Source organism: Aulonocara sp. 'chitande type north' Nkhata Bay, linkage group LG1 (assembly GCF_057382095.1).
Source record: "Aulonocara sp. 'chitande type north' Nkhata Bay isolate Kocher_YH1m ecotype deep benthic linkage group LG1, A_spYH_male_GT1.1, whole genome shotgun sequence".
NCBI lineage: Eukaryota > Metazoa > Chordata > Actinopteri > Cichliformes > Cichlidae > Aulonocara > Aulonocara sp. 'chitande type north' Nkhata Bay.
Genome location: NC_141344.1, coordinates 7,999,216 through 8,018,338, shown reverse-complemented (window position 1 = coordinate 8,018,338; position 19,123 = coordinate 7,999,216). Strand labels below are relative to the sequence as shown.

Genomic DNA, 19,123 nt, shown 5'->3' with positions numbered 1-19,123 from the left:
CATCAGACATGTGACAGTCACATGTCTGATGTCTATCAGGGTTACCATATCTAAAAGACTTGCCTCCACTTATTTAGAGATCATTAATCATTGTGCGTAGGACAGGAGGCCCCTTAATCCAGCCAGTCCTTCCTTCCCTCGGTCTCACCAAGCAAGCAGGCCACAGTGCGGCCCTCCAACCCTATCCCCCATGGTGTTATCAAGTTTCAGCGGTTGTAACTGTAGCACAATAAACAGAGAGGGGAGGAGAATTCAGTGGGTGCAAAGGAAGAGGACGGGAATGAAAAGAGAGGACATAATGTCATTTCTTCTTTCTATTTTATTGGTGGATTCTGTGTAAAACATGCTTCACAGGCTTTAAGGAGAAGATCTGTCATGATTCAGATTATAACTGTAATAGGAAAACAAGGTTATCACAAAATTATGAATGAAAACTTTTACATCTACAGCCTTTTACCTGCCAAATCAATTAGCAGGATTCTAGTTCTGCCCCTACACCTCACCACCGCCACCACCACCTGAAAAAAAAAATCCTTTTAACTATAACCCAACACTTCATCTGAAATGGACAAATATGCTCACAAAACCTTGGACTTTGTTGTTAAACCAACCAGGTGCTGCCACTTTCCAGAAGTTGTGGGGTGTTAACTAAAGGAAAACGAGTCCATATCACAGAGCCAGAGAATGTTCCTATTGTGGTGTGGTGTTTGTACAGAGGGGCTGCCTGTTACGAGGGCCAGTGTGAGGCTGACCAGGGGAGTAATATAATGCATACGTGGATCCCCAGAGCCCATTCATGCTGTAATTGGTGCGGACAGAGCACTCGGTCTCTGGGTTACAGTTGGGGAACTTCCTCTAATGTCCTGCTGGGAGGCCACTGTTCCCACACCACAAATACTTCAAATAAAATCCATCTAAACCTTGGAGCGAAAAATGCTGTGCTTTGTAAAAGGTAATACAAAGGCATGTTTAACATTTGTTTTTTAGTCAAAAAGAAATTGAGTGTAAAGGAATATGCAAATAATGCTACGTCACTAAATTGCTGACTTGCTCTGTTTTGATCAAAATCCCTTTAGTGCCATTTTTCTGTCTCCTGCAGCAAATTCTGGGAGCTTCAAAGGAACAAACACTGCTCTCCTCGTGCAATTCACTGTGGAGCTACAGCTAAATAAGAACCCTTCATTTCATTCTATAAATCTTCCCCTAGCCACAACATCAGGACTATAATTTAATCACACAGACAAGTCCTGCTTACCACTTTATTACTATTAACAGAGCTAAATCTGGGATTTTCCTCTAAAATAACTCTAAAGCTGTGATAGCACAGCATGTGGTCCCTCTTAAGCTGAAGCTACACTTCCAATTAAGAGTGTCACACTGAGATGGATCTTGATCTCTGACCACGATGTGTGTGGTTTTCTGGTGAGAGGAGAACGAGTAAAACACTTTGTGGGGCGGGGCAGGGGTTCTCGACTGGTGACTTCACTGAACAGGAGCCTCTCTCTCTCTCCCTCTCTGGCTCTGTCCATCACAGCTCGTGGCCATTAATCATCTCAAGTGGACAGCACTGACAGGCAGTTGGCTGCATCACTCTCTGAGTTTCTTCCCTTTTTTTTTTTTCTTCATCGAGCAACTGTTGCCTCATTTACTGCCTGCTCCCCCACCTTCTCAAAAGCCCACCTCCTGGTCCAAACCCCCATCCCCAATGACAAAGCGGTCGAGTGTCAAACCAAAACAAACAATCACCCATATGCTTAATCGAAACCTTTGAGGTGGTTAAAAGCATCAAGCCACCGCCAAGCTTTCTTTGCAGCAATTGGGGGTGAGACAGGAAAACCTGTAATGGATGTAATGAACAGTGATGTCACCGTAACTCATCTTGGCTAATATCCTCCACCCGAGCTCTTTCTATGTGAGCAGCCCTAGTGCATTTACATGTACATGTCAGGCCATTAGCTAATGTTTCTACCTGGAGCAAATGACTAATATATACATGAGGGTCTCCAGCTGAATGAGGCTGAGCTCCTTACAAGCAACAAATAGCACAGAGGTCAGTGGTGAAAGCTGGCTGGGTTCAGTAATGGATGTAACAAATATTCCTCTGACCCTACAGTGGTCATCTGTGACAAAAAGAGGCGGGGGGTTGTATGTGTGTCTTCTGTCATGTCTGTGATTCAAAGCCCATCAATGGGTTCCCTTTACACTCAGACTCTATTTAGGACAGCTGGTAAAATTCCTCAAGCATTAACGCACAGACACGCACACACACAAACACATGTGCCTGTTTTTAAGCAGCAGAGGCAGGAAATGCGAATCCCTCGTAAGTTTTCCTTCCGCCGTTTGCTTCCCTCTCAGGGCTCAGAGGCCCCACGCCAAGGTGGGAAAAGCACTTCACCATTTGTCTCACTCTCGCCAGAGTTTCCACTGGATTTAACTTAACCTCACACTCTGCCTCATTTTTCAGAGTCCACTTGTAATCTCATTCAATTTAAGAGGTATTTTCCCTTTGCTACGCCCTTCTTAGAAAGTCTCAAATAATGACATTGCATTTAAAGAAAAAAAACAAAACAGGCTTCCTAAGTGCTCTTTAATTACAAAAAATGGACTGCAATAATCTTGACAACATATCTATGAAATGAAATGGAGGGAGGAGCCAATGCACAGAAATTAGAGGGTAGCGTGAGCTTAGAGAGGCTTGCTCTTCATCTCATTTACTCTTGGCACTGAGTGTAAAAGAAATCCAGCCAAGCAATGCCCTATGATTAAGACTCCGGCTTGAGGGACAGCATAGGTCAGCCAAGTGGCTCCTGACTTAAGGGAGGGGTGAAGACGGCACTCTAGTCTAGCTGAAATTATACCCTCTCTTGTACAATGGTTTCATCAAGTCTCTAATGTCATATCCTGCATCTATATTTAAAGCACTGTGCAGCCATGGATATTTAGATTTCAACTTTGCACTTGTAACTGTAAAATAAAACTATTCAAATAAATAATACTTTTTAATCTCACAATATCTTTCCTTTGTCTTTTCAGTATCTTTCTCTTGTAGATGAGCACTCTGGAAATTTAGTGATAACTGCAACAACTAGCACTGACTCTTGGACTCAATATTGATCACCTGTATTAATGTTGACATGGGAACCTGAAACGCGTAAGCCGATTCCAGTTACACTCACGATAATTCTCTTTGGAAATGTAATTCAGTTAAACAAGTTAAACACCAAAGAGTTACCAGGACTGTGCTTTGTCCTAATTTACTTTATGGCAATATAATTTACAAGTTACATGTTAATTTGTTTGTTTTAAATCAGTGTTATTATTCACTCAATGTTTGTGCTGACTCGTTTCAAACTGCATGAAAAATAATGTGACACTGTAATCAGCTAGTTATCTGCTGTCAGGTGGCGATTTAGTCAGCTTGATGGATTTCTCCATCTGACCAGCGTGAGTAAAGGGTCAGGCAGCCACTCCCAGCGTCTGCCACTGGACAGAGATGCTAACAGGGCCTTGACAGATCCCGTCCCTCCCTCTCCTACTCGGCTTAATTCATCACCCACCAAACAAGACCTAACCAGTCTCTCAGAAGCTGCTGCTCTCGTGCACCTTAGTGGGTAAACACACATATGCAAGTACATACACATAGGTGTCGATGCACACGGGCCCATTTACCCAAAAAAATAATAATTGCACAAAGTGATCATCTGTCAGTCCGACAAAACAAACTATGCATCAAATAAAGTTTCACTCATGTACGGTACCGACCACTGAAGCCTGTAGCAAAACATATTGAAGTGAACCACACACACACACACACACACACACACACACACACACACTCACAGATTATCATCACCTATCACAGCCTGCCAAAACATAATGTGAAGTATGCACCACTGTAATAACATTGTGATTCACCTTGGGAGGTATTGCTCAAGCAGTGTAATTTGCTTTGCAATAGGTTTGTCTGATAAAAGCCTAAGTGCATTAGCAGCCCTGGTCAGACAGGTCTCGTAAGCAGTGTCAAAGCAGCACAAAGTCAGCTGATCCATGAAGCCTGCTGGCCAACTAAGCTAGGCCACTGCCAGATCCACTTGACTCTGATGCTACAGAAACACAGGATCAGCTGAGGCAGATCTTACCTGCTGATACCTTATGGCCTTTATGCTTGAGAGGGGAATTAATGAAGTATTTCTCAGCCAGTGTGTGAGTTGTTTAGTGGCAAAACATGTTTCACTGGCATCAGACAAGGAGTTACATTCTGTATGTACTTTCATCCTCGTTGATTTTGTATGGCTTCTAGCAATTGTATGAAGAAGTAATCTATTTGTGCTGCAGGTGTGACATTGCTCAATCAACACTGAAATTCCTGGTGCTCTCTAAAAAAAGAAATTAACTTTAGTAACACATCTGTGGCAATTCCCATAGAGTCACACTGAAAGTTAAAGTTTAAAGCACCCTACATGTTTTGAGAGTAGGAATGCAACAATATAATAATTTCCATCTCAGAAAATATTATAACTTTGAAGTATAATGATGATAACTTGTAGTCTTCCTTAAAGTCTAAAAGTTATCTAGGTCCCGAATAAACCTCCAATTCAATGCTCCATCCAGTACATGCCAAGCCACAGGATCTGATATTAGTAAAATAATATTTTTGTATGCTTACCTCTTTTTTGCATGAAGGCAAAGAGATCATCCAAAAACTCTTTTCTTTTTGGGTCATTATCAAGCTCATACAGCTGTAAAGAAAAATAGAACGTTATTAGGGTACTGTTTGCTAAAAGTAGAGCTGTGTGGCTGCTCAGCCACAGTGTCTACTCAATTCAATTTTATATATAGCACCAAATCACAACAACAGTCGCCTCAAAGTGCTTAAGTATACAGTTTATTGTCCAGTGCTTAATCCTGAATGTCTGTATTTTCTCTACTGCTCTTTTTAATGTTAGACTGTATGATGATAGTTCATAATAGCATTGCAAAACGTTGTAATTGCACCATTGTTATGACTCATATACTCTATACATAATGTTTGTCTGGAAGACATTTGTTCTTTTTTCTCCCTGAAATGTTCTTTTTAGAACACATGCTTTCATCTCACTTAACCACAAAACATACATGTCAGCAGCTAACTGTTATCTTTGAGGTGTGCACAGATGAATCTTTCACGCTTCGACACTTTTAGTTCTTTGAAGCTGGCTTAGAGTTTCAGGAACACATAGATCCTGCATTTTTATAGTTCTGCAATTGTATAATACTTCAAAAGGTTGACCTATATACATGTCCCACATGTGCTACTGAAATGAGAATGTATGTTATCACATAACTGTCATAGAGGGCTCCTTTTGCTACTTTTGTAACAAAACTTTTGGGATTTTATTTGTTTTTTTCCTTGATTTTGTTTTTCACCTTAGCAAAGTCTCTGGAGGCCTCTCCTCTTCCTCTGCTGCTGTCAGCCTCATCTGCCCATCCTGCACTGCCATTCTGCAACAAATGAGAGTAAATACAGATGAGGTCAGTAAAAAAACGAAACAAACAAATAAGCAGGTTTTCACACATCAGCTCTGGATAACTTTAGGTAATTCAAGTTTTGACACAAAACAGGAGACAGTCTGCTTCAGATTCAAATTCAAATTCAAATTTTTATTTGTCACGTACACAGTCATACACAGTACGATATGTAGTGAAATGCTTGGACAACTGCTCGTGACCTAAAGAAAACAAAAAAGGAAAAGGCTATGAATAAGATAGGAAATAAATATGAAAAATTAAAAAGGGTAAATTTAACTAGGAAGGAATAAAATATAAATTAAGGTTAAAAATGAAATAACTGTACAACACAAATTAGAATGAAGGGTAAATTTAACTGGGAAGAATAAGATAAAATATATAAATTAAAGTTGAAAATAAAATAACTGTACAACAAAATACACAATATAGAACTATATAAGAATGTATGAAGAAATCTAAATATAAATAAATATATACACAATAACAGCAGCTGTACAAGTATTAACCGGAAATGAAGAATATAGTGACCAGTGTTGTGCAAAACCAAAGTCCAGAAAGTCCAGTGTGTGTGTAAGAACCATATGTGTGGGTCAGTACTGTGTGGTGGTGTGATTGAGAGACCGTATCGCCTGCGGGAAGAAGCTCCTCCTCAGTCTCTCTGTGTTGGTCTTCAGGGAGCGGAATCGCTTTCCTGACCTCAGCAGAGAGAACAGTCTGTTGTTGCATTCTAACTACTGAAATATACAAATTACTGAAAATACTACTGAAAATGCTCCATTTGGGTGAGTTGGGAAGTTGGCTGCGTAGAGCAAACTTAGAAATTAGCTGCACTAATTTCAGGTGGGCAGAAGTAGGTAATGTGTGATTTGACAATCCCAAATAGGCACATTGTTAACTGCATCTCCACTGGGAAATTTCGACAAAATGTTAAGGCTCCAGTCTGTGGGTGCTGAATCGGCTGAGGAGACGACCCTCTCTGTGTTGGACTCAAACCCTTGCCAAGGAGTCCATAACATAAAGAACTTTGCCGTAAATGTGAATGCTTCCCATTGAACCCACATTCTTCCAGTTTAACATTTGTTTAATCAAGCAAAAACATATACTGCAACACTAATGTATATACAAATTTATTATTTTTAGAAAACTGACTCATTTCCATGAAAAAAAAAAATGTATTCATCTGTTGTTACACCAAACATTTATTAAGTTAAGCCTGAATTCCCTTCAAATAGTTTGCAACAAGCTTTAAAAGTGGCGCATTCGCTAAGCTAGATAGGACAAAGTACAATCTGCAATACACACTTATCAAAACAAATATATACTCAAAGACTAAGGGTGCATAGTCCAGGGGTTGAAGTAGTAACCTCTGGAGTTATGGTACCTCTGAGCTCCTAAATCCCCCCTCCCCCTTCATCCTCAAACATCTCCATTTGACCTAAACCATCTGCATCTGGGCCTGCCCTGCCCCCAACAATGTCTTCCGACCCAGCTGGATACAAGGGCCCCCCATCCTTCAATCTTAACGCAGCTGTGACGGGTGGCCAAGTTCATGGAGTGTAGATGGCAGTCAGGAGGGGCCAGAGAAGGGTGGGCTGGTCAGCAGCCTTGGCGCCCACACATACACACACACACACACGTACACTCACACACACATACACACAAACGCAAAAGCTGATCAAGGCTATGTGTATGTTTGTGAGTGCAGGAAGGGGGGGCCAATGGCCCCACAAGACGGGAAGGAAGGAAAATAAGGGCAGAAAGGGGTGCACGGTATGTGCCGACCAGGAATGTCTCCTAAAGACAAAACCTATAAAAGCATCAGGAATCAAAACAAGATCCGTTTGGAGGGGGACGTTAATAGCTGCAGCCTGGAGTCTAGTTTCAACCAGGAGCCCATTGGTCAGTGGCAATTACAGGGCCTGAAACAAGAGCCAGGGGGGCAAAGGTTGTCAAGGCCCCTGAGAGCAAGTCATTTTCAGCCTCTCACTCTCAGTATGTGTAACGGTTGTCAACAATTGCTCCCTATACAAATACCATCAGCCATCAAGTTGAAAACCTACTGCAAATGGTGGGTTTCAAGGCAAAAGCATGAAGACAAAATGAGACATCTGCTATTTAGAAGGGCAAACATGGTCTGCACCACACCACAAGCACAAACTATCCAATGCTGCAATGCTGTTAACAGGGGCAATGACGACATGTGATAAAATGTTTTCTTTTCTTTGAGCAACCATAAAAGGGTTTGTTCGAAAATGCTTCCCCTGTGTAAAAAACGTATAGTTCTAAAGTTCAATGTTCAAAACTTAAAAAAAAAAAAAAAAAAAAATCAACACTACGTTATCCTACTGGACTTCACAGACTGTGAAGTGTTGTATTGAAAATGTGTGCACAACAAAACCTTTTTCATCATCAAAAACAGCTTCCTATATTATACAATCTCTTATATGTGATCCAGATTAACATATCATGTAAAAGTAAACATAAGTTATGGTACATCTGAAGGGCCTATAGACCTTTGCTCACAATTGACCACGTCTGTTAAACTTTAACCATTATAAATGATTATAAGGGAAGATAATTCACATTGCAGCCATATGTAGTTCTACATGGTTAGGAAAAAACTGCTGGCAGCACCTTTTATACAAACAGGATGTTCCCCATTCTGTGACCCCGAGTTCAATATTTCAAGATCAAGATGGTTACGTTTCTGCACTGAGAGGACACAAAGTGTTTGTTTATTGATTCATAGTCCAAAAATTCTTACTATTTAACAGGTGCTCTTATTCAAAGTAAATTATTTTGGGACTTGCAACATTACAATTAGCTCCCAGTTCATCAGTGTTAGATGTTAAAACAAAAGAAGCAGACTGTAGCGTATGGGTTGCAGGCACGCATACAAACATCACACTTCCCTGAGTGACACTTGTGTCATGGGAGTGCAGGGGTCAAGGTGTTCCTGATGTTAGCCTGGAACAAAGGTCTAAAGTGACAGAACACCAGTGTCCAGTCAATGAAAGGCTTACTGCTATATCCTCACTTGTGAGTACATCTAGTCCCATATCTAAAAGACGAATATAATAATATTAAAGAAAATGCTTTCCACAGTTGACATACTTTTTCTAATCTTTCAGACAATACAACAAGAGGCACCAGATCTTCTATTACTTTGTCTAATTATCTATTCCTCGTTCAGTGAAAGGAGTAACATCTAATATCTAAGAATTTACTAAAGATGTATTTGCAGACCAGTGGTTATTAACATTTCATTCCCACCTAGTTGCCCACACATATACCTTCTCTATGCCTTAGGCCTATTATTCTCACCGCATTGTTCATGTTGCGTGCAAACAGCGACAACAGTGTCGCTTTGTACCATTTATACCAGCGCTGAGGGTGTCAGTACTCTCTGCAGTGTTCTCCTGAATAACCATTGTCAGCAAAAACAAAAACTCCACATCAAAACCTCCACAACAAGAGGTACAGGAAGAGAAGACGTCAAAACCAGAAACAACGAAACAGAAATTATTTCCAGAAAGTCTCATCTCTCTGTACAACAGTATTAATTTCATGGATCAATAATTTTCTGCATATTTTCATCTAATACCTTTTTTCCTGACGAAAGCGAGACAATAACTAAATAAAAACTAATGCAAGAGGATGATAAATACGATGAAATGTACTGGCATTTTCATCAGCAAATAAAAACAAGATGAAAATGCGATTCAATGATCAAATCAGAACTAATTAAGTTGTGTAAAAAGGCAGGAGGAGTTTTGAGGTGATCCAATCAGAAGTAATCTCCTTGTGCAGTAAGGTTAGATGCGCACATTTGAGCTGCTGCCGCAAAGACAGGTAGTGAGGGGGGAGCTCGCATGCTCTCAGTTTCTCATGAAAACGTGACAAAATTTCAAGAATGTCAAGATTTGGGAGGAAGAGAAGAGTAGACACATGGACACGTTCAACATTTGATGTCAAGGAAAATAAGACGCTTTGTAAAACGCGTGGAACAACTCTCCCTGGAAAAAACATGGCAAACTTTTACACTTGAGACTTTAGTGAGCTGAATCAACTTTGGATTTAGTCTGTGATAATCTTATGATAATTAGGCTTATTTCTGACTAAATATCAGAATAAATGTCTAAATTATGACTAAAACTAAATGGCATTTTAGTCAAAAGACTATGACTGAAACTAAAACAAAATTTGCTGTCAAAATGAAAACCGCTGTACATCTGAATCTCTGAGCTTCTGTACTGAAATATCCTTAAAATGGCAGCAAAACTAGTCACTGTTTAAGCAAGGTTTCAAAAACTGAGATGCGTACGAGCGGCCAAAAACACACCAAAGTGCAGCTTATGCCAGTTGATGTAAATTTAACTTTTTGTGGTGTTGTTTATGAGGCTGAGAACAACGAGCATAAAGGGTAATTACAGTTTCCCTGTTGTAAACAAAGGTGAAAGATGAGGAGAAATGTAATAATGTGACTACTTTAAAGTTTATATGTTGTTGTTTTTTGTTTTTAATTTAAAAACACACAATACAAGCACACATTTAAAACCGACACAAACACACACATTAGACTACTGCAACTGTGGAGTGCTTTCCTGCTCTAAACCACGACCTTCAGTTTTTCCTCTTCAGCTGCAATAAAGGAAAAGTAGAGTGGCTGATGTGATAAAGAGCAGATGGTGGCCAAGATAAAAACAGTTAACTGCAAACTAACATGTGATGAAACAGACAACGACTTTAAAAGGTATTATCAGTTACTTCAACTAGACATCTTAACCAAAGCCACAACAACTAACTGCCTTCCTGCTAAAATGAAATGTCTGCACCACTTTGCTGGATCAATGTTGATGTTTTTACAATACTTTTTTGGTCTTTAAACCAACAACTTCAAAGTAGAGGCGAAATAAGATATCAGTTTTTGGCTGACGGATAACCATTTCCACATATATTGTCCAATATGTCTGCATATTAATATTTTTTCCATTTTGTCACCAGATTATATTACAGAAGATAAGCACTGATGATATTATAAACTGTCTTCTCACATAATGTATCCATCAGAGTAGCTTTGACTCTAATCTACAGTGATGAATGAAGTGAAAACTGAATGAAGGAAACTACTCTTAACTAGGGATGAATGTGGCATGCTGAACAGAAGCCTAAATGTTGCTTCCCTCACTAGTTTTCAACAGAAAATTTCTTCTTTCTATCTGAGCCAGGAAGCTGTAAACAAGCAAGGCGGAAAGTAAGACAGTTCACAGCCATAGAAACAGCATAGCTCATCAGCACTTTGAAAATGAACAGTTGTACCCAGCGTCAGAATCAGCAAGCATACAAGCAAGAAAAAGAAAAAGAAAATAGTAAGGAAAAGAAAGCTACTTCTTGAAGAATGTGATTAATGGTTTGAAATGATTGAAATGATTAACACTATTAAATTAGTCATTGGAAATATTCTAACCCTCAGTGATGCCTGCAGCACACAAACGTACATAGTGACACTCCCCTGTTTTCATGTTAGGTTCCTAATTATTTAAACATTATTGGAAAATGTATTAAAATGTGACATAACAAAAAATGGAAAATAGTGTCACACTATCTTTTTGTATATGGTAAAAAAAAATAAAATCAATAGCTGGATATTTTACTCCCTAAAAATGAGTGCCGAGCTCAGGCTCTACTATGACAGATTCCCTATAATTAAGTCTTAGAGTGTAAATTCAGCTGCCACTTGTAAGAATGTGAATACGTTCAGATGGCTCTATAGAAGACCCTCTGCTTCTTCAGTTGGGTCAAAAAAAGCACAGTAAGATGGAAGCGATTAACCCTGAATAGACATGTTGGCTCTTGAATTGAGACCTTGGTCAGCTGAGGAATGTTAACACTATGTTGTTGTTGTTTTAAATGCTAGAGTGGATAGTGAAATGTTGGAAACACTCCTTATGATAAGTCGATTCATACCCTACATCACTTTCAGTGCTCAACCCAGAAAGCAGTTCTTAAAGAAAGCGATTCCCACACCCTGCTTATATTTATGGCAGTCATATACAAGGCCTGGCTTGTCTGATATAATTTGTAATTGCTTCAATGAACTGCTGGAAACATGTGTCTTTACATTAGCACCTATACTTCAAGTAACTTTTTTAGTGCAGTATAGATTCTAGACAGTTTTTACATTTTGAACTTATGGCCAGAGTATATTTATGTGAGCTAATATTTCAATTAGGGTCAAATGATATTATATATCTTTTCCAGGTATGGCACGTGTATGTGTGTGTGTCTATGCATTTGTACTAGTTACACATGCGGATGTCTATACGTGTGTGTGTGTGTGTGTGTGTTGGGTGGAAGATAAACAGAAGCCTTCATATGTTTAAACAGCCTGTGTTCTCTCGCCGTTTCTCACATGCTCTTAGCAGGTTTACTGGACAGGCTGTGGGTGGCCTAATCACATTACGGCCATACGTGACTGACTGGCACAGCGCCAAATCAGGGATAAGAATAAGGTAGATGACCATTAGTGTGCAGGAGTTTGTCATCCCACAGGGGGATGAAGGAAAATCTGTGCACACGTTGACATACAGATCACACCTCTGTGCCTGGACAAGTTCTCCCCATAGAAATCGTTTCTAAATGGGGGCCAAAGCTTCCCAGAGATGATGAACATTTTCATAGATTGACTTTAAAGACTTTGTAGCACACAGGTGAATAAAAACCAGGCTCCACTATAAAGCTAAAGCTAATATTTAATTATGCAGTTTTTGTTAAATCATCTCAGTAAAAAGAAAGAAAGAAAAAGGTAGGCACTGACAGAGATAGCGTTAATCTGCTGGTCCTTGAGTAAAACATGCAATTTTGGCAAAAAATAAAATAAAAATGCAGACAAATGCAGTGTGCATTTGTGCAACATTACTGCCACACATTTCAGTGCACAACCTTTAACAAGCCGACATTCTTTGAATCACCCTGCACTGGACAAACAACACAGCACGCACTCATACTTGAATGTTGGTGAATAGCTTGGAGGTAATTCTACTCAGCCATTATAGAAAGATGTCTGAGGAAGAGCCACCATTTTAGTGAGGCCAGGCATGCCGGAACAAGAAGGGTTAATGGCTGCTGCTTGGGGAGAGGGGGATGGATGGCATTGATTGCTCAGGATGTTGACAGCACTTCTCCAATTTGATAGCGGTGCTGTTATTAGATGAAGAGGCTTGCTCTTAATAAAAGCATCATGTGATTTGCCTTCACTCCTGATGAAGGCAGATGGAGGAGACTCAAATACCAACCACTCAGCTTAGAAAATAATCACTTTTCAACTAGTTGGGAATTGTTTTAAGATATTAAAAGCAGCTGGGAGGAAAAATAGACTAAGAAAACTTCCACATTTGTTTTTTAAAACAGATTAGCATCCATTTGAATAGCCTGTAAGCAGTACTGCACCTGAGGGAAGTAGGTCGTTTTCATACTATAGATAACAGGTTGATGACTGTTGGGATGGGAGTAAAAGCAAGCTCATCTAAAGCATGGAGTACAAAATAGTTGTTGTTCTGCAGACTGCAAGAGTGACCCTGTAGACTAAACAAAGGCTAATGACAAGAGGCGCATGTCTGTGCCATATTAGAACCCTGTTAGCCCTGAGACATACCCATAACCCCCGTCTTCCTTATTCACGCACCGTTACAGCCCTGTGTCGCACCCTACACAGCTGAACATTGCAAACCAAGTCCCCTGGGCCGCAGCCATTGAACAGGCAGTCCAAATCAATAGCCCTGGATGTGCAAACACAGGGAAGTCCCCAGCCCCCTCCGGACGCAATCTCACAGCATAAGTCAATACTCATCATCCTCAGTCATCTACCGCCAAGCCAGAGAGACTGAGACGAGGGCAAGATCACTGCTCCCAGAGTTAACCTTCCTCTGCACCTTCATCAACACAACCTTACTTTAAGTAACACGGCACAGGTTTTCAAAGAGGACCCTCATCAAATTGCTGTTTTACTAAAATAAACAATGTAAGGCAGCCACACCTAACCTCAATGAAAACAAAATACATGCTCATACAAGCAAAATCCCTATAGCAACCGCAGGCACTAAATGAAGGGCAACAGAAAGTTCAGTGCGAGCTCTGCCAGAACAGATAGGAGGGAGGTTGGCTTTAAATTCACCAACATTCCTGTACACCAGAAACAGGATCTCACAATAACAGGAGAGCCCCTCTCATCCCACAGGTACTCTTAACATCTCATTCCCGGACTAATCTTTTTTAGCCAAATTGCTGCCTGTCAAAACAGTTCAGCAAAGAAAATCTTTTAAACAGACACGGCAGCAGTAATTTAATCACAATCAAGGCCTCCAGCACATATCTGGATTGCAGCCAACAATAGTGATAAATGGGAAGTACCCACGAAAGAGGCTACAGGCCTGCTTTGTTGTTAAACCAAATTTTTTGGATAGTTGACTGAAATGGCCAGTAATATTATTCATTGTCTGCTATTAAAAAGCTGGTAACAATGCAACGTGCAGATCTGAAATAAGTAAATACAAGCATGTGTTTATATTTCTGTAATAAACTGGACATGAGAATAAAGAAGATTACATTTACAGTTGTTTATTTTCTCCCAAATAAGATGACAATTGCTGATGTCTATTTGTAGTATCACAACAGTTTTGTTTTGCACAGTGTCCCAAAACAAAAATAGTCACAAAGAGCTTTAAATTTATTTTTGAAAGATTTATTTATTTATTCTATCGGTGTCAAAAAGGCAAACAAACTAAAAAAAAAAAAGTATGTTGATAACTGGTGCATCCCTAGTTTTCTACATTTACTAGAGAATAAAAGCCTAGCCATCAATTAGCCCATATGCCAATTTGCCTTCACGATCTCAAAGAAAGTGAATGTGCTTCCTCTCAGCATGGCAGTAATAACGAACAATGTCGGGGGCAGACATCTCTAATCCTAATCAAATAATTGGGGTCTTGATCCCTCTGTAGGACTCCAGGAATCATTTATTGGGGCACTGTCTATCAGGAGGGGGTGGAGGGCGAGTGGTGGGTGCATGGGAAGTTGAGCTGAGTGGATGGCGTCCTTTATCTCCTAATTACTGAAAATAATCTCATGGTGAGCTGGTCATACACCACCGCCAACAAAGGGCTAATCGTGATCCCATGTGCGACAAGATGTAAGTAAATCTCACTGCCACTCGGGAACATATGGTAAAATTCTTGCTTACGGCCAGATCCACTCCTTACTCTGTGCTCTCATTAAGAATTATTATGGAGCATAAAAAAGGTCACAAATCACATGAGAGCAGACCGGCAGCAGAGAACAGGACCCAGGGGCGTGCCTGCCTCTGAGTGTCCAGTCATGTTTGAGAGATTTCTGGCTTTTAAGGGAACAGACAAAGTGGCGGGGACAAGGGGCTAAACGTCCAGGGGCAGAACGTGTTGCTACCTGCCCTGGCCTCAGCGGTGCTGCACCTTTGAATAAGCCACTGAAAAACAGGCCTTCAGGCAAGACCACCCCTCCCTCCATTAATCACTCCAATTACAAAGCTGAAAAAGAGAAACAGAGAAAAAGAAAGGTGTGGGGGGTGAAAGGTAATGGATAGAAAGACAAAGATAGACAGGTAGTCAGGCACACAGATGGGAAAAACAAACGTCCAGATGGATCGATGCATTTGTACAATTTTAAAGCCAGAGAGTGTGAGAAAGTGGCTGCACTCGAACCAAAAAAGATAGACATGAGGAGAGAGGTGAATCTCCCTATTTAGTCCTTGGGTAAACATGTCTGTTGGTGACCAGCAGGTCTGGTTTGCCAAATAAACTGCATTTGTTCAGCTCCAGCCCTTTCACCAAGACACCACATTCCACAGGCAGAGGCCCCATCCCCCATCACATAGCTGGCCCCTCTCGCTGCCTCACACAAATGCAACGTTTGTAGGGTGGTGTGGCCAGAAGTTCACACTCATTGGTTCAAAGACCCTTTCACAGGCAAACATTTTAGTCAATCACATACAGTACTTCATACTTTAACTCCTTACCATAGTGTTTATAATTAAAACTTAACTTTAAGGTAAAACATTGGCCCCTTGGTGCCTATTCCCTTTGCTTCCTCTATCATACTTGATAGATATTAGATTATATGACAATGACACAAGAGTATGAAGATTCTCGAAGAGCTTGAAAGCTAATGGCTGGATAATAAATGTATATTTTGACTCCACGTGTCACTGGCGACTCTTTAAGCGAGAAGCCATAGCACTGCATTGAGGCTAAAGGAGCTATTAGCTACTACTTCTAGGTTAAAAGCTTTGGTTAAAAATACCTTGCATATCTCACATCTTTCAAAGAGCAAGCATCCACTTCACCCCCACGTTAATGGCAGCTGGAGACATCACACACACCTGATAGGCCTTTATAGACATTTTCATTATACTGACAGTGGCAGGAACTTGATATATTCACAATCAAGTAAAAAACCTTCACGTCACATTTAATTACATGTGAAATGACAAAGGTCGCAATGCCTGCAGTCAGATGGGTAAATTACTTCTTTGTCAGGCTTATAACAGTGGGGCAGATACGGGCTGGGGGTAGGCGCGCTATCTGAGACGCTAATGTTATGACTGCCTCTCTGAATTTGCACTATCAAATGTTAAAACCATAAGCCCAATTCACAGCTTTATGTAGAGTCTAATCGATAGGATGTGATCGCTCTCTTCCGAACCAAAGGGATCTGTTTCCTCTCAGCTAGCGTTAAGTGTGCAGGGGCATTCCACCGCTGACAGGCCAGCACCCCCTGGGGATCGGGGCCGAGATGTTGCAATCGTCACGCATCTGGAGCTCATCTCCACAGCCCGTCAATATGCTACATCTTTACTGGGTGCAGAGAATAGCTGAAACGACCAAAACCTTGAAACGAACAAACACTAAAACTCACAGTAACTGTGGAAACTACCAAATCAAAACTAAAAAAAAATCAAAGTGTCTGTTGACAGTTTAATAATGAGAAAGCTATCTTTGTAACAAAACATACTCTTCCAGAAATGCCATATCGTGGTTGTTCATTGGGATCAATTGTGCTTTGCAGAATACTGCAAATACCTATAGAATAATGTTGTTCACACTTCTTGATCAACCAGATTCTTACTTGTCATTACTCAGTCACCATTTATACATTAAGATATAGTGGAAATGGCTTGAACTTATAACCATAATGGTTCTACAAAGCACTTGAAACTATTTCTTATTCAACAAATCACACGAAGACACACCCAAAGCAGACGAGCATCTATGTAAGTCATTGGCAGGCCATCGGGATCAAACAGCTTAACTTGCATTTAGCCACACCTGCTTCCACATACATTTAGCATATGCATTGATGAGCCATAACATTAAGACAACTGTCAATGTCAAGTTAATAATCAGTTCTTGAAGTTGATGGTTTGGCAGCAGGGAAATGAATAAGTGCATGGATCTCAGGGTGGCAATGGACTGACAACCAGTTAGAGCATCTCCAAAAAGACAGATGTTGTTACCTGTCTGCAATAATTAGCAGCTACCAAAAGTGGCAAGTAAATGAATGACAACAACTGATTCCATCATCAGCACACTAGGCCTCTTAAAACATGGAGTGAAATGGGTGGTCTTTGTGGCCCACTCCCACAGAAGATCACATGGATGAAAACCTTAATACTAGCGAAGAGCTTCAAAACACTGTAAAAAAGCTTGCATCGCAATCTCCTGTCCACCACTTAAAAGTACCCGCAATAGACATGTTGGCATTAGAACAGGATAATGGAGTAATGGTAGACATACACCGCTTGAACATGAACATGTTATTCTCTAACCGCACTGGCTACTTTGAGCAGGATAATGCACCCATTCACATTTGTGTTCAGGAATGGACTAAGGAATATCACAAAGAGGTGTTGACTTGGTGTCTTGATCTCTTGAAAAAACAAGTTCAATCCATGGAGGCTCCAATTCCCAACTTAGGGCTAAAAGGATCTCTGACTGTCATCATGTCTGATACCAAAGGACACCTCTAGACATAGAGTCTGTACCTTCACAGGTCAGAGCAGTTTGGGCAGCATGAGGGGACCTACATAATTTTGTTGTTGTTGTTGTTTGTTTGTTTTTAGTTGTACCAGAATATATAGAGCAATGAAAAAGTATTTGCTACCTTCCTGATTTATTTTCTTTTAGTTTTTTGCACATTTGTTACACTTGCATGTTTCTAATCATTAAACACATTTTTAATACTAGATACAGATAACCTGAAAAAAGCTGTTTTATTTGAGAATTTCATTTATTAAGGCCATGTGTGAAAAAATACACCTAGAACTAAACTTCCCTAACACAGTAATTGGTTGTGCCGTCCATGACAGCCAACATCGCAATCAAGCAACTGCAATAATTTGCAGTGTGTTTTTCACATCACTGTGGAGGAGTTTTAGCCAATTCTTGTTTGCAGAATTGTTTTAATTAATCCATATTAGAAGATTTTCGAGCATGAACAACCTATTTGAGATCGGGACAAAGCATCTTAATCTGATGTGAGCCTGGACATAGGTCACTCGAAAAGCTTAATTTTAGCCATTCAGGGGTGCGCTTGCTAGTGTGTTTCGGATCGCTGTCCTACTACATAATGTGTATCATCTCTGTCTAATATTACAATTTTTTTATGATCTGAAAATTTCAATTCGACAAATATGCTAAAGACTAAGAAATAAGGAAAGGGGCAAATACTTTTTCACAGCACTGTACATATCTTACAAAACTGAGTTTAGAAAAGGTCCTGTGCAAGTTCATTTTTTTTCTGCACAGGCTGGTATAAAGGGAAATTTGGCATGCAAGTATTGTGCTTAGTCTATCTAAATATTTAAATCTGAGCCAAATTTTTTATTTGCTTTTTATATTAAAAATAGATGTAAATGTATTTAGGCAAACATGTGCAAATAGAGAGTTTACACGGCTTAAAAACTGTGTGTTTTGTAAACTATGCGTTTCCCCTCCCACTGCCTTCTGCAGGACCACCTGCCCACACCAAGGTAGGCAATCTATAGATGAAGAACTGAAACCTTGCTCTACATTTAGACAGCAGTAGCTTCATCTCTCAAATGGATGGGGAGTAATGATAATCGCCTTGAGGCAACTGTTCTTGTGATCTGGCATGATACAAACAAAACTGAATTGAACTTAAATAATATATAAGTATTTAAATATTAATTATTATATTTATATTTATACCTAAAGATGACTAATATTGACCGATTTAAAAACAGAAAACCCCCACCTCCTCGCAGCTTCAACCTCAACACCAAAAGCTCGAGACACTTTGGAAAATATTTGGTCACTTACTACAGTGGTGCTCAGCTTAAAGTATACATAACTGCAGATTAAATACAGCTTGAAAGACATGATAAATAAATACATAAATTTAAAAAAAAGCAAAAAAAAAAAAAACCAGTGCAGTTTTTATATTGAAATCAATTAACATTTTGCCAGTGCCTCAAATATATGAAAAAGAAAAGCATGCTAAACTTTCACAAACATCATTGTTGCACTTTCATTTTCTATCTATGCGCACCCACTTAAAGTATGCA

General features: G+C 39.9%; 1 protein-coding gene across 2 annotated transcripts in view; it reads right to left on the bottom strand.

The window, feature by feature from the left end:
• The window catches only part of LOC147338626 (AT-rich interactive domain-containing protein 3B), a 59,768-nt gene that overhangs the window by 24,823 nt on the left and 15,822 nt on the right, over nucleotides 1-19,123 (bottom strand). For both annotated transcript variants that reach the window (XM_086313634.1, XM_086313557.1), the window contains exons 3-4: nucleotides 5,407-5,481; nucleotides 4,667-4,739 (exon numbers count right to left, since the gene is read on the bottom strand). In XM_086313634.1, coding sequence (XP_086169760.1) covers nucleotides 4,667-4,739; nucleotides 5,407-5,481 — 148 coding nt within the window. The remainder of the gene's footprint in view (nucleotides 1-4,666; nucleotides 4,740-5,406; nucleotides 5,482-19,123) is intronic.